Genomic DNA, 16,099 nt, shown 5'->3' on the forward strand with positions numbered 1-16,099 from the left:
AGGTTTTAATGTTTGTTTCATGATAGGTCTATGTTTTAAATATCATAAAATAATTCGGCACCTATTGGGAGAAATTCATACACAAAGTGTATCAAAATGGACAAAATGAAAGCATAAGCATAGCCGATGCATGGTCAGACGAGAGACAACTTGGGTCCCATGCCTGAAAATCACGGTGAGGAGCGGGGCAGGGTAACGCCGATGAGAAGTGGGTGGCTGTGAGATGGTGAAGAGAGAAGCCGGAATGGCCATCCAAGGGCTGAGAGAGGCTTCCCTTGGAGTGCAAGTAGTTCTCATCTACAGTACGATCTAGCTCTACAGCTGCACATATATTTTCCTTTTCTTTTCTTTTGAGCTCGCCGGTTCTGTCGATTCCGATGTGCGGCGTGGTCAAGAGAGAGTTGGTGCAAGCTAGCGGCCGTACACGCCGTGCTTGAGAGGGAGAATCTTTAACAAGAGGCAGAAGAGAAAATCTCTGTCACGTGCGGTGGTATGGTGCTTCTAGATGTCTCCACGTTTTCTTGTTGCCATCTGGCCGGCCGGCCATACCGATGTGGAGTGAGGCTTGTGTGGAAACAAGCCTCACTCCACATCGGCCGGACTTGTTTTGATTTATCATCCCATGTTGCCATGCATATCCCATCGGTCGAACATGCATAAGCATGTGCATGCACATTTTCTTCGTCAGGCCAGCTGAGCTAACCACGAAGAATGAGACAGCTGAATTTGAAATACCAATTTGAAAAGACTGAATTAGAAATTTCAAAAAAGTTTGAATTAGACAGACGGGCCGTGGCTGGATGTCACGAGGTGACCGAGACGAAAGCTATGGTCGCCGATGGCCGGCGAGGTGGGCCCACGCCACGTCAACCACCAGCCCACCCCGCGTCCCCAATAAATTCAGCACCCACCGCCACCGCACCAACCTACCAAACCAAGACCAAATCCCACCCTCCCCTGCCAATCAGCTCCGCCCGTCCGTACATCGCACCCACCCACCCATCCCCATGGGCGCCGCCGACGAGCACCCTCAGCATCAGCCGTCGCCGGCGCCGGAGGGGGAGGCGAAGAGGACGCTGGTGTTCACGTACGGCACGCTGAAGCGGGGCTTCTCCAACCACGGCCTGCTGCAGGACCTGGCGCGCGCGGGGGACACGGCCTTCGTGGCCGCCGCCGCGACGGCCGAACCCCTCCCGCTCGTCTGCGGGCCCTACCGCGTCCCCTTCCTCCTCAACCTGCCCGGCGAGCACGGCTGCCAGCGCGTCCGCGGGGAGCTCTACTCCGTCACGCCGCACGGCCTCGCCCGGCTGGACGAGCTGGAGGGCGTCTCGCGGGCCCACTACGAGCGCCTCCCCGTCTCCGTCGTTGTCGATGGGGGGGAAGGCGCAGCGGAAGAGGTGGTGGCGTACTACGCGCACCGCGGGTACGCGGCGGAGATGTGGGCGCGGAGCGGGCGGAGGGGCCACGCCGAGTACTCGCCGGCGGTGGCCGCCGGGTACGTCCGCCGCGTGGACCGGCCGCAGCACCTCACCTTCCTCGACCAGATCCGCGTCTTCGTCTCCTCCCAGTCCTAGCGCAAGATTTGGTCCTCGCTCGTCCTCTGCTTCATACTGGATCCTCGCTCTCTGTTTCGCTAGCTCCTAGCCGGCCGCATCGCCGCCGACGAGGACCGTACGGCCCAGTTGTTCGTCTGTTCCAGCCTCCAGGTTGGGTCTCGTGCCGTTTGTCACTTCGCTTCTGCGCTTATCTCATTGCTGGAAGATGCGTGCCGTGCAAGATTGATACATGGATACACGAAGTAATTGTTGGTACTTTCATCCGTCTTTCTACTTCCTTGGTGTTTTCATTGGGCTATATGCGTTGCGTAAGCGTGTGATCTATGAACGTTCGCTATTACAATGATTGAGCGACAAACAAACTTAGTTCTAGGCGTTGCGTGAGTGTAACATCTACACCACACTTACACATCCATGAATGCCTTTTTAAGCTGGACCGACAAACACATAGCTTTTGTATAGCTGGGCTTTCAATTTCCACAGTATCTAAGGATTAGAATGAGCACAACCTTTATTAGTGTGTAGCATATGATACTTGCACATCAGTGTCAATTAGGTGCATCCGTCACTTGCTTAAACTAACCAGACATAAACAAGAGGAGAATTTGGTTTGTGCAAGATTCTTCTTTTCAAATGATTACTAGTAAATTTGCACGTGCAACGCACGTCTCTGACTACCATCATATAATTTTGAAAATAACAGTTATATTTACATGTCTTACTACCAACAATAATGTTTAGCTTAAAAGAAAACCAAATCACATGGATGCTAAAAAGCAGGATATACAAATGAATCCAACGGGCACATCCTCATTCAAGTTACATTTTTTTTAGAAGCCTGCGACCACTGATTGCTCTATTCTGATTGTTGTCGAGTCTAGGGATGCCGTTGATTAATATTCAAGCCACGGATGCTGATTTCAAGATAAAACTTGCCATGCCATGAGCTATCTTCAGTGATCTCAACAATATTTAAAAATTTCACGTGCACCCCACTTGGACTTGCCTTAAGTAGCAACGCCAGAAATGTTAACCTTTTCTTTATAAATATGATGAAATAGTAGATACTGAACAATTCCAGATAAGGACCTCACTTCCAGCTTACCCAAGAATGTTATTGCGATTTTCTCTGTAATAGTCAAAGAATATGTATACAGTTACAATAATAGAACATTACTTCAACATTAAAGCTTGATCAAGTGTAGACCTTTGACTGAAGATAAGGAGCATCCAAGCATGTTAGATGATTAGGCCAAACTTTTCTATTATCTACAACAATGCTTGTAACAATTTTGGCATGTGTTTTTTTTTATTGAATCATGCAAATGAAAGAAACAAAATGCTTCAGAACACAACTGGTTTAAGACTGAAAAAAATGTCCTTTGTAAGTTTAAAAACCTGCAACTCCTACATTCTGTAGAAAGGAACATATTTATCCGAGCACCTTGGTTACAACTTATTGGCTGTGATTAGCAAAGTGGGATCAAATGTCTGGCTGCTGTCACCTGCTCCCCTGCTACTCAGGTTAAGTATTTTCATGGATATGTGATACAGATAAAACTACTGTACAACACCATGGATGCTAAAACTACTGTCATAGGTAGAATATATATTTTGTAAACATGAATCTCAGAGCAAATTCACACATAGCAGGTATCACAGTACATAGAGCAGAAAGGCTAATCAATAAAAGTATTCGCTATTGCTTGGCATAACAAGTTGTGCAAGAAAAATGGAAAATATGGCACCACAATATGTTCTCTTGCAAGGGAAGCGTTGAATTTATGCTATCAACCTTTCCAAATGTTCACCGCATTATTAGCAAAGAAACAACATCAGAAAATCAGAGCAAATTACCTGCATGAATGAGTGAGTCAGGGAGGAGCCAAATGAGATTCATCCAACAATGGAAGGGGCCAATCTCCCAGACCCACATGGTGTGGGCTATCTACTTACACATGCTGGAGAAATACATCTACAACATCTATCATATGTGAATGTCAACAGAAGCTATGACACTATCAAGTACATTCGACACCCTATGAAATGCACAACAACTAAAATTAAGCCTATTAATTTGTTTTCGTTCTTATCAAGCTCTAAGTATAGAGAGTCAAGTAACACTTCTAAAGAGTCAAGCTTAGAACCAAAGAACAATCCCTAGAGCAGGACCCAATAGATTTGTTGATTATATCAATTCTTAATTATACCAATTCTATAGCAAAACAGAGAGTTAACCATGCCGATTCATAGCTAAACTGTACAGGAAATCGTAGCACAAACCAGGGTCAGATGACCACCAAAGAACAATCCCTCATTGGCGTGATCGTAGTAGTATGATTAGAGAGCAGGAAGAAAAGGTTTTCGTGAGAATGCAATATAATTTACATCCACAATATGGAAACCAGGAAGAAATTGTATTATTTGACTGAACTACAGAAACTGCGAGTAGTAGAATGGTACTGAATTTATAAAACCGACAGGACACTCCTCCCCAGTTATGATGATCCGTTGGCGTATATTGCCTTTAAGAGTGATGCTTGGAAATGAAGTAAACAAGAAATCTTGAATATTGTTGCCTTGTTGCTGTAGGCATGACTCGTTTGTGAAGATGTGCCATGACAAAAAAGAGCACTCCATGGCCGGCCGACTAATCCCCACCGTCGTTAGTCGGTAATGGATGTCCCCGACGGTGACCGCATTGCAGTATTGACTAATGTATAGGAATATTGCCTGACCCATCTGAAAAAAAAATGTGTGCCTATATCTTGCTTATATGTATCTGTAATTTGCCTGCATCCTACCGTGTTTCCCTACTTATCTCTCAAAGTGTTGCGTACATCATGGTACCTACAAAAATTACTCCTCTCTTGGTTATCTGCCTTACAAAAAGATGTACATGTACAGTATTGCCAGACCCCCCTAAAAATCACACTGTTGCATACCTGCATATGTTCCTGTTTGAAAATTTGCCTACATCCCTGAAAGTGTTTTGCATCACCATGAACATCTACTACGTGAGTATAAAAATGCTAAATCCCTGAGAAGTGTTGCATCTACATCCATTCATACTTGCCTGCATCGGGGGGTGTTGTTGGCTACCTGAATTTGCCACCTTGCTCGTGAAAAGCAGTGTTGCCTGTGCCACGAAAAAGCTATAGCAAAGACCTAATTGTATGATGTCGGCCACCCTTCCCCTCCACCCTTACTTTGCTCAAACATCATCCAAAAAAGACAGATCTTCTTACGTGCTGATACGCCAATGATCGTCAGAATATTTTAAACATGCATGAGAAATTTGGTCCACTCACTACAACACGACTCAGATTAGAAGGCGTTTTAAAATGCCTCCCAAAGTCTCTAAAATGCCTTCAAATATGTTCTGGGGCGTCTTTGAAAATTGCTAGAAATGGTCGTGAAGGGGAATGTTAATCAAGGCGTTAAACAATAATGCCTCGGAAGACTTAATTCGATGGCGTTTTTGAAAAGTGCCTCGAAAGCTTTTCGGCGATTTGCAGAAGTGCCGCTAAACTCCAGCAAAAGGAAAACGTAAATAGTGGATCGGGCCCAGCTAAGCTAAGCGCTTATCTATTTCCTGTAGGTCTCCTTTTTTTTTATTTGAGGTGTGAAGCGCTTATTAGTCCCTCTTCTCACTACCTTCAGTTGGGCTGTTACATTGTATTACTTGGGCTGAAATGGACAGGCCCGTTAGCACAGGCTCCTTCTCTCGTAGCTGTTATCCTGAAGCAACCTGATTGCCCTGTCTTTTTAAGGTGGTCAAACTACTGTTCCCTAAGCAGTATGGGACTAAAACTGCTTTGCCTGAGACGCAGCGAACGAACTGATTGGTCAGCACCGCCGCCAAAATACATCTACTCCATCATATGAATCTTCAGGAACCATGCATCATTAGCTTCGCCTGTTCAGGTTGAGATGACAAATTCGTTTAATTTTGTTTTCAGCAAATGACGAGGCAGATTTTTCGTATTTCTCTCCCAACTCCGGCGACACGTGTACCGGCGACCATAACTTCTATATTTCTTCCCTGCTCAGAGACAATGAATCATCGATTTTACACCGCTGGGCCTCGTCGGATTGTTCGAACACAGCACATCTTGTGTGTAACAGCTGATCACCGACCAGTACACCAAGGTAGCTGTCTGTACTCCAATGGGAAGGGACGTCTTTTAACATATATATACACAGGCATGTCTCACGGTCCAAAACAACGTCACCGTCTTCTCCAGCGCCGGCGTTCGGCTGCCTCGACGTTGCGATTAAACGGTGACACCCGCGAGCTGAGAGTCTCATTCATGCACATAGCAGCAGCTCGGCCACCTGCAGTCACCACCTTCATTCCGAGGCAATTTTCTAAAATGCCTTCATAGCTCATCAATCCGAGGCACTTTCCTAAATCGCCTCCATAGCTACATCAATCCGAGGCACTTTCTTAAATCGCCTCCATAGCTACATCAATCAGAGGCAGTTTCCTACAACACCTCCATAGCTGCATCAATCCGAGGCACTTTCCTAAAACGCCTCCAAAACTGATCAATCCGAGGCGTTTTCAAGGTGCCCTTAAAAAAATGCCTTCAATCAACGACCGTGGTGTAGTGACTGGTGTGGATTGCACTCGGGAGGATGCATCACTGACCTCTAGCTGTGCATTCCCTCGGTGATTCTGGCGCCCCGCTGCCTCTACCTCCCCGCCATATTGCTGCCGTGGGCGATGTCTGCCGCATCAGCAAAAGCCTGTATCCCTGTTTGCCTGACAAAAATTCAGAGAGGCCGGAGAGCATGGGCTAACCTTCCCTTGTAGATATGCAGATCACCGCGTTGTCGTCCTGCCGCCGCCTCAAGTCGCAGGTAGCCCCCATCCCTTCTCGTCTTCATCAAACGCACAAGGCGGGTCGATTCTGGTGCCCGTATGCCCCAATGTGGGACTTCGTTGTCGCTGATTTGCACCCCTCCTCGCTCCTTGCCGCCGTCGTTGGACTGCCACCGGCCACGCTTGTCGAGGAGCCCTTGAACCCGAAGGGTGAGGCGTGGCAAGTGGCAGCCACGCAGCAGGCGCCCCAATGGCGAGGCGGCGCTGAATCAGGGCTGAAGCGCGCGGAGCGGCGGCGGTTCAGGGCCTATGCGTGCGGGTGCTGGCGCGTGGGAAGCGGATCTAGGCAGAGGTGCGACGCAATGGGCGGCGCGGCCACCGGAGCTAGTGCTTGGCGGCGGAGGGAGGCGCAGCTGCGATGGGCGGCATGGAAACGGACCTAGAGCTGGGAGGCGGGGAGAGGTGCGGCGGCGTTGTTTGGCCGAGGGGATCATGGTGGCTGAGGGAGATTGCGAGGGTAGGAGTAGGATGGCACGACGTGCGTGGGCTGCGGGGATCAGGGACGCGGAGCGCGCTAGGAGATTGGCAGACCACGCGTCTGCCCTCGGCAGAACATTTGATCTATGCCGTTGATCTGAATATCAGATCGTTGGTATAATACAGACAGTTAGATGTATTTAAATTGATTTGATCCGAGGGTTCTGGTTATCCTGTGTACATTTTATGATGTGGCTTTAGAAGAATTCTTGTTTGCTTTTTTAATAATAGTATAGATATAGATATAGATATAGAATATAGAATTTGTTGTTGTCCACCGGTTGACCTTTCCATCCCGAAGCGGCCCAGAACCAATTAGCCATCACACAAGTTGCCTCCTGCAATGACATAAATGAAAGATATTATAAAAGTGAAGGGCAAAAGCAAGAAAAGGATGTTTATAAACCAAAGCTATACTAAAACCAGTCTTGCACGGATTCTGTTTTGATCATGCATGGCCATGTTCATTGCACAGATGGTGATGCTTTCACAAAAGCTCAGCCGCAAATTTTGAGACAGCAACACCGATGTGTGCTGTGCCAGATTGATCGACTGATACACTTACCAGAGTCCCAATATTTGTTAATGTGTGTATCAAATAATCTCTGTTTATTGATAACCTACATGGCTTGTGTGATGACGTTGAATATGATTGTACTTCACCTTATGTCCTATTTATTTGTTGTGTTATCAGGCGGTAAATATTTTTGATAATAACATATTTATTGCAAAATACTCAAATATTAGTAGGAAAAAATACAATTATTTGCGTTAAAGAAGCGTGGGGTAGTGTGCTGTTTTTGCGAATAAAGATCCACTAGCCAGAGCAGTAAATTATCTTTCTTGCGAGGTTAAAGAGGACGCTTAGCAAAGGATTAACCGTGGGGTATTAACTCGAAAACATTGGCGTGAATCATCATCATCTTGTGGCACATCTGTAAATATCAAAATGACGATGTTTATAATGATTTGTCTTGTTTTGTCATCGACATTCTTTATCGTTGCGATGTCGGCTTTGTTATTTGGAATAACCAGTTCAAAAACAAAGTCAACCCATTGGCTTAGCTATAGTAAAACCACTGATTTTTTGGGCAATTATATCTATTAATAGTAAAACCAAGAATCTCTTTCTTTTCTTTCCAAATACTTTATGAAGTTAAGAGGCTCGGTGAAATAGACATGTCTGTGAAGATGCGGACTACCTGCACCTGGACAGAAAGACCCTATGAAGCTTTACTGTTCCCTGGGATTGGCTTTGGGCCTTTCCTGCGCAGCTTAGGTGGAAGGCTGACTTTTGCTTGCAGAGTTGCTTTTGAAGATGATCCACCCCATTTTCTCAGAAAAGAAGTCAGAACATGTGTTTTTCACGCATTTCTTATAGAGGTTAGTAAATCAGCAATAGTGTCCTTGCCCATAAGACTCTACTTCTAGGTTCCTCCGTAGCGAGCGTAGTTCAATGGTAAAATATCTCCTTGCCAAGGAGAAGATACAGGTTCAATTTCCGCCGCTCGCCCGCTTAATTTCTCAAAGTACTATGAGAAAAAGTTTAGTCTAGTTAACTGTTTAACTACTTATATTAAATTAAGTATTAATTAGGTGTTAGCTACGCGCGACTTCAATTGACAAAAGGAACAAGGTAGCGCTAGCGCCCACGGAGAACTTTTGTTTGTTCGCCTTCTAAAAGGCCTACTGACCTGCCAGTGAAAAGCCGGTCACCAAACAAATAATAAGACGTAGGAGCCTAAATCGAATCTGTACTATTGGTACAAAGCCATAAAGAATGGTCATAACCATAGATCCATCATCTTCGAGGAGGAGGAAACATAAGTCCAATACGCGTTATGGAATACTAGGGATTGCTAATCCGTCTGGGGTCCTCGAGATCACATTTTAGGTCGAGTAGAGACGCTAGGGAGTCTGTGGGCTTACCTTGGCATTTCAAGATGGCCTCTATCGTCTTTTCGAGCCCGTCACACTATAGGAGATGGCCATGTTTGAAGTCATTACCCTTAACCGTAAGGAGGGGGATGCCTAAGGCTAGGCTTGCGACTGGAGTGAAGTCATAACAAGGTAGCCGTACTGGAAGGTGCGGCTGGATCACCTCCTTTTCAGGGAGAGCTAATGCTTCAAAAGGGGTCCCAATCCCTGGGGATAGGGTAATACATCTAAGAAATTATTCCATCGAACGTACTCCCCCTGGATGCGGGAATAGCAACATGAACTAAATGTCCTGTCCAAGCCAAAGAACTTACCCCGAAAAGTCCTGACAAATGATGATTGAGATGAGATTCCGCGTTTTTGAACCACGAAAGGCTTGGTTTCCATTTGGGTTCGTCCATGAATGTGAAATCATAGATCAAACTGCCGAATTGGCAAAATTCGAATTTGTCGATTTCAATCTAAGGTGCACCTTGCCTTTTTCAGGTAGCTTTGTTACGCCTATTCAGCTAGGTGGGGCATTGGTCATAGCCGGGGACTCATTCTGACTTAAACAAGGGGTGGGTCTTTACCAACTTCCAAATCCAAGATTTAGGGGGAAAAAAGAGGGGCAGGGCACTCTTCATTCTTCATTCGAAACTCATGAATGTCGGGTCGGAGGTTTTTACCTTGTTATCAAAAAGGGGAGTTGGGTAAAGCAAACTCCGTCGACGTTTGCTGGCTTATTTGGCAAAGAAAAATAGAATACGTTATAAGACATTAATCGGTCAGTTGAATATTCGGGAGCAGTAATTTAATCGTTCAAATTTTTTTCTCGTTCAAGAGAGAAGAAAATCTATTTTCCCATTGTTTGGCAGGAGAAAGCATATTTGAAAGGAAACCAAAGTGAATTATTGCAAATCAAGCCAAATGGAGCAACTTCCATACTGGGAATTTGGTCAACAGGCGCACCAGAATGCAAGGTATCCTTCTATACGAGCACATGCTCTTGTATATATTGCCGGTCGTATGAAGTGCCAGGGGCACCCTCTCATCTACAGAAAACACTTTCGTGAAGAAACAATATACATTACAGAAACCTAGTCGCCGCCACTCCATCCAGAATAGAGAGAGAAGAGATCTGGAGAGGAAGAACTACCAGATATCCTTTTAGTTTTGTTCTTCCACCTTCATACTCGTTATCATTCCACTTTCACCATTGTAAGAGAATTCCAAGTTGTAAGATCAGTGTGTAAACTCTATTCATACTCATATGAAGATTGGTACTTGTTTAATCATTTATCTTATTGTGGATCTTCACGGTATTATCGATATGGTTTTCATGGATTTATTTTCTGAGATGATTTTCTTCCGATGTATGAGTACCCACTAGGTGCGGGAGATGTAGGTGAATGGTAAGATTCATTTGTGCATGTTTTATATGTCGTCGTCATTCGTGTTTATAGTCTTATGATATGTCTAATAAGTTGTTATTCGGTGGTGAACTCTATGTGTGTTGTCCGATTTAAGGGCCCCATGCAACATGATCTCAAGACCTACACAGGTAACACATATTGTTTAGGAAATATGCGACTTTTTACGTGATAGATGGAGACATCTATGAGGACCAAGGACAATTAAACCCATTAAGCGTCGCCAGAAGGGCGGTCAACCAGATATGCCATGTGGCGCAAGCTGGTTGGCCGAATGGAAAAGCATTTTGGAAAAAATAGATAGAGGTGAGCAATTGTTTTAAATACTTTTTTTTCTTTTTAGATGGAGGTGAGGACTCACGTATTCTTTTTAAATGAAGGGCTATGCAAAGTGACGCTTATTGATAAGCGGCGGTGGTATTTGCTTTTCTTTTTTACTTTCTTTTTAAGACGGAGGCGAGAATTTTTTTTTTCTAGGCTATTTGTTTAGATGGAGGCGAGGGCTTCATGTATTTTTTTAATGAAAACATGCACACAACTTTCTCTCGAGCGATGTCATAGGGTGACGCCTCAACCACTAGTATGAGATAACGGTGAGTCCATTTGAACTGAATGCATTGTTCCGATTTAACGACCTTAATTGTGAAGGCGACCACGTTGTGGCAATGGTGAAGCAGGACCATATTATGGAATATAATCCCGCGAGAAGTTCCATAACCAAGCATCAGATCGGACACCACCGTAGCGTGCAAACAATTATACTTACACACATATGTGTCAACCAGATGCATCCGTCACTTGCTTAAACTAACAAGACACAAGAGAATTTTGTTTGTGCAAGATTTTTGCTCAATGATCAGCGTACAATCTATTGCTATCGACCACGTATCAATCACACAAGTTGCCTCCAACATTGAGACCAAGAAACTATCATCCAACATTGAGACACAAAAAGTATCGTAAAAAAGTGAAGAGAAAACGCAAGGAATAAAAATGTTCACAAACCTAAATTATATTGCCAGCTTGCTTGGAGTCCATGTCATCATGCATGAGGACTCATTTTTCTAGGGAATCATGCACTCAGCCACAAAATCCGAGTCAGCTTTCGCATACTCTACTTTTTTTTGACAGATAGTAAGGAATCCATCTATGCAAATTTCTATTTTATGTTGCCAGAAGTCCACGGTTTTAAGTTACTTCGCATATTACATATGTTCCAAATGAAATTAAGTTTACAATGATGAATTTAATAGCATTTGTTTGACACTATTACAATCATGCATGAATTTGTTCATAGCACTCATGGCGATGCTTTGACAAAGCTTGGCCGCAAAATCCAAGTCAGCTTCCTCATACTCTGTTTTTTCTTATAGATGGTACAAATTCATCTATCCTTTTGTATTTTATTTTGCCAGAAGTATGTATTCCACCGTTTTAAGTTTACAAATACAATGTTAACATTTAGATTAACAAATAATCTCTCTCTATCAAAATATAATAGTACATTTTCTTATACTAAGGGAGTATAAAAAACATCTTATATTTTAATATAGAGGGAGTATATATGTTGTAGAAATATATTTAATGATGAATTTGCTAGCATTGATTTGCTATTGTATAAGTTGATGAGCTACTGATAATGATTATAGAGAACTTGACTAGCACAGCACAGCGAGGAAAAGAAAAAATAGAGCTCGATCTGTTTAGAAAACAGTAGCACCACAATAAAATCTTTATCACGGCACATCAAGCTGGAATAAGTACAAAATCATATGTTTTGTCTATTGTCATGAAATGAATAATAACAATATTTCCATTGTAACAAGATTGCGATCAATGTGAATGATAAGACATTCATGATAGTAGTAACAACCCCCTAATATTCTCTACATAGCTGTGCAAGAAATGCTTGAGTCACTCAGAGTTGCCCTGCGATTCGCAGCAGTACTTCTGCGTGCAGAGAAATGCCCACAATTTCCGCTAATCAACACCTCACAGAATTCTGTCGAGGTCGGTGATGAAATTCGAGGCAAAAGATGTCAGCTTTTTTCCGGTTTCTCCGGCCATGTTCTTCAGAGATGATAAATCCTGGGAAGCCTACAGAAAGATTCAGATCAAATTAGAGATGTATGTCAGTTTGTGCAGGTTTGGTTTAATACTAGGGCATACACTAGTATATGATTTTCAGAAGTACACCAGATTGGAAAGCAGGAGCTAAATATGAAAGGAATGGAAAACTATGGTGGAATTGCAAAAAATAGGATTACCTGGAAAGATATTCTGTTGATGAGATCTGCAGCACTTGCGTCCAGATCAGAATCATTTGTATCACGGCCAAACAGATCAGCGCTTGAAATGGATGATGAACCCTGTAGTAAAGCAAACACATTAAACATAAGAACAAATGGTGGTGGATATTTCAAAACGAATATAGTAGAACATGTATGACATATTATTATTCTGGAGCATGCACACTCAAAACACGAGTAGCTTAAAGTGAGATCAAGTACATACCGAAAACTTTTGAAGAGATAACTGAGCCTCCTTTTGCTCTCTGTCTGTGTTACCAAAATACTGTGATGATGAAATTGCTTTCGCGTTCGAAAATTTCTTCCTTGCTTCATCAGTTTCCTCTATCTGCAAGGTATTGTACCACTCAGGATCAGAATGGGTAATAGTAGAACTAGATCCTAAAGGAAACCTACTTACATTAACGATTGCTAATGTTAAGAACATGAAGTGTCAAAATATAAAAGTCAAAGGAAAACTGTAGCCTCTGTTTTTGCTTTTGACATATCTTGCTTTATCAATATGCAGTTGCAACAGGGAAAAGTCTAAATTATCGAGCAGCAGCTTTGATTAGAAACAAAAGACGCTGCTTGTTGCGTGTTAAAGAAGCAGCCAGAATAAATAAAAAAGTTTGAACTTAGATGTTGGACCAGATATGTAAAAGCAGCAAGCGCGTGAATATTGTCAAGCAAGCGTGGAACGAATACAGAGATCATTTGGTGAAATAATACAAAGACCATTTGTGAAAAAAAGGACATGCTACCAAATGTTTGCACACCAGAGTACCCTGAACCAAACAAGAGATTCCATAACTTCCAAGAAACAACAGACTAGCCAACAAAGTAATTCAGAGGGAAAAAGTGTCTTACTAAAAGCACATAAGAAACATATGTATGCATACAACTCAAAACAAGGGAAGCTATAAGAATCATGGAAATCTAGTGCATCACTGTGTGCTTTGATTGATTACTCTTACTATCGTAATACTAGCATCAACCCAGCTTTTACCTGAGTCTTTGAGGCAGCTGTGCTTGTTTTCCTTTGGAAGCCATTATCCATTCCATACTCATGAAAGAAGTCTGAGGTTTTTGGTGCTGCTACATGGCCAGTCTTGTTGCCTCCTCCAGTTTTTGATTCTGTTGATGGCTCATTTTCCATGTATTGAAAACGTGAATGTGAGGATGGGCCACTTTTTGCAGCTGAAGTAGTAGTCGTCATTGTTGGTAAAGCAGGTTTTGGCTCTTCAGGTTTCTGATCATACAGGCTTTCATTTGACTGCCGTACAAAGTAAAAAAAATTTTGGCAAAAGTCAGTCAATGGTTCGCACAGCAAATACAAGAGTGATAGTACGCTATTTTTAGAACGTCAGCCCCACAGACGTGCATATATCTAAATTTAGAAACAAGAATAACTCAGCTGATTTGCAGTATTACCTTTGTAGTGAGCTTTTTTACACCAAGGCCTCCAGTCTTGGCACCAAGCTTCTTTGCACCAAGGGGCTTCTTTACAGAACTGACATAAGTGGGGTGTGTAGGGGCTTTTGGTGCCTGGGCAGGCTCTTTTGGTGGATTGGCGACAACAGGTTCATGCTTCCCGTTGGTAGTCTCTTCTGGTGCATCAGCAAGCTTGAAATCAGGGAAGTCGTCGGACGGGTTCGGTGGCTGAGACGCTGCAACAGGGGATGATGGCAAGACGTTGACGGTGGAGCTTTTAGCAACTTCCTTTTGCAGTATCTGCCTGTACAATTCAGCAGCCCTGGATGTGTACTTTGAATCGACTTTGCCGCTCCCCTCAGTCCAACCATGCTGTTTAAAGAAAGCATGTGCACGGTTGTTGCCTCCAAAAGCCATCATCTTTAGCTGATCCGGAGTCCATGAGTCCAGGTTTGTTGACCTACAAAATATTATGTACAGTTTGTGTAAGAGAGACAGGAAACCACATGAAACTGGTGGCAAATAGCAGAAATCAGTTGTCCTGGAACTTGGTAAGCACCAGAACAAAGTTTACTAACTCTTAGCACAGCAAATTGACAAAAACATAGACAAGAAAATGAGTAATGCATCAGCAGGTGGCAGTGGTGCATGCACAGAGTAACGCATACGCGCACACGACAAACGACAAACTTGGCATTGCTTTTACTCTGAAAAGCCGACAAATTCCACATTGTTGATTGGCTTACAAATGCACGGTATGGATATGTTAGGAGCCCAATGTGCCGCTTGTGGACCATAGAGGTTTGAAGTCCCTCATTGTTCTACCAAGACCAAGCAAGCCCGCTCTAAACTCCATGTTTCCCGGCAAACGAGATGGGCATCGGTGTTTGGCTCTGTGCCGCCGAGGGCACAAAGGCCCATCCCAGGTTTAATCCATTCGTATATCAGGTGGCTGGATGTCGGCCACCGGGATTGGACCACACAAATGCATCAAAGAGATTAGTTTTAGGTCGATCAAGTGGTGCAGGGTGAATGAATTGATTGCGGCGCGGCATATCGATGAGATCCAATAGCAGTAAGGAGGATCTGGAAGGAGGGAGCAAGTAGTAGGTACCTGACGAATGTGATGTGCACGCCGAGGCTGCGGTGGAAGGCGGAGCAGTCGAGGCAGAGGAAGATGCCGTAGGTGACGGAGGCCCAGGTGGGGTTCTTGGCGCTGCAGTCGAAGCACATCTGGCATTCATTCATAGCACACATGGATCAGATCTGTTCCGGGGCGGCTCGCAGATCTGGCCGAGCTAACCGGTAGGTAGGCAGGCGGGTGGGAGGAAGAGGAAGGGGAAGAAGAGGCATACCTTGTTCTCCGGCTTGGCCTTGAGGCGGCGGAAGACGGCGGTCTTGTCGGTGAAGGCGTCGAACGCCATGGCTCCGGCGGCAAGGGAAGGGAGATCTGGCTGCTGGTAGGGGTGGAGGTTGGGTTAGGCAAGTGGGGGGAGGAGGAGAGCGCGTGAGTTGAGTATATACTAGTAGCACGGAGAGGAGAGGAGAGGAGAGGGAGACCTCGGGGGCCTTGACGGCGAGGTGAAGAAAGGAGGAAGCCGCGGTGTCCAGTCCACCGGTTGGTGCTCTGTCGGTCGGCGGCCAGTCCAGCCGCTTCAGGTTGAGGTTGAGGTCCTGACCTGAGGGGTGTCGCGCACAGTCAAATCTGCCCGACTCCGGTAGCGGTCTACGCGTCCGCTCATGTTAGGCATGGAGTAACTAATTTTTCGCCCACGTTTTAGGCTTCACGTTTCCTTTCTCTTTTATAGTATGCTCTATCTACTAATTACTTTTTCCTAGTACTAGTGAGTAATCGATCTTCTTTTTCTTGCCTACCAGTAGGAGTACAATTTTAGACATGGCATCTCATAGTCATGTCTAAACAATAGCAATGTATGGCTTTTTTTCGCCTACTTTTCCATCCTCATCAAGCGCTCGCTCGCGAGGGATTGAAAGCTTTTCCTTTCCTTTCACCGCATGCCCCTCATTGGTCGTCGCCGAGGGCCTCCACATGTTGAATCCGTGTCGCCGAGGAGCTCACTCGCGCTTTTTTTTCTTTTGAAATGG

General features: G+C 44.5%; 2 protein-coding genes across 3 annotated transcripts; one reads left to right on the forward strand and one right to left on the reverse strand.

Annotated features, from left to right (window-relative positions):
• The first annotated feature begins 919 nt into the window (after window positions 1–919).
• On the forward strand, window positions 920–1,817 carry LOC125553225 (putative gamma-glutamylcyclotransferase At3g02910). Its single transcript, XM_048717028.2, has one exon. The coding sequence runs from the start codon at window positions 1,008–1,010 to the stop codon at window positions 1,572–1,574; it is 567 nt and encodes a 188-aa protein (XP_048572985.2). The 5' UTR covers window positions 920–1,007; the 3' UTR covers window positions 1,575–1,817.
• Window positions 1,818–11,985: 10,168 nt separating this feature from the next.
• Window positions 11,986–15,702, reverse strand: LOC125553224 (putative ADP-ribosylation factor GTPase-activating protein AGD9). 2 transcript variants are annotated; one of them, XM_048717024.2, is made up of 8 exons: window positions 15,554–15,702; window positions 15,349–15,447; window positions 15,108–15,226; window positions 13,994–14,453; window positions 13,569–13,835; window positions 12,786–12,908; window positions 12,539–12,640; window positions 11,986–12,368 (listed from the first exon to the last, which is right to left on the reverse strand). In XM_048717024.2, the coding sequence occupies exons 2-8, from the start codon at window positions 15,415–15,417 to the stop codon at window positions 12,264–12,266; spliced, it is 1,245 nt and encodes a 414-aa protein (XP_048572981.1). In that variant the 5' UTR covers window positions 15,418–15,447; window positions 15,554–15,702; the 3' UTR covers window positions 11,986–12,263. The 2 variants fall into 2 exon arrangements, with proteins under 2 accessions (XP_048572981.1, XP_087375408.1); XM_087519282.1 differs by having other exon boundaries at window positions 15,349–15,664.
• Between the last annotated feature and the right edge of the window lie 397 nt (window positions 15,703–16,099).

This window comes from Triticum urartu, chromosome 4A (assembly GCF_056163025.1).
Source record: "Triticum urartu cultivar PI428250 chromosome 4A, HENAU_Tu73, whole genome shotgun sequence".
NCBI lineage: Eukaryota > Viridiplantae > Streptophyta > Magnoliopsida > Poales > Poaceae > Triticum > Triticum urartu.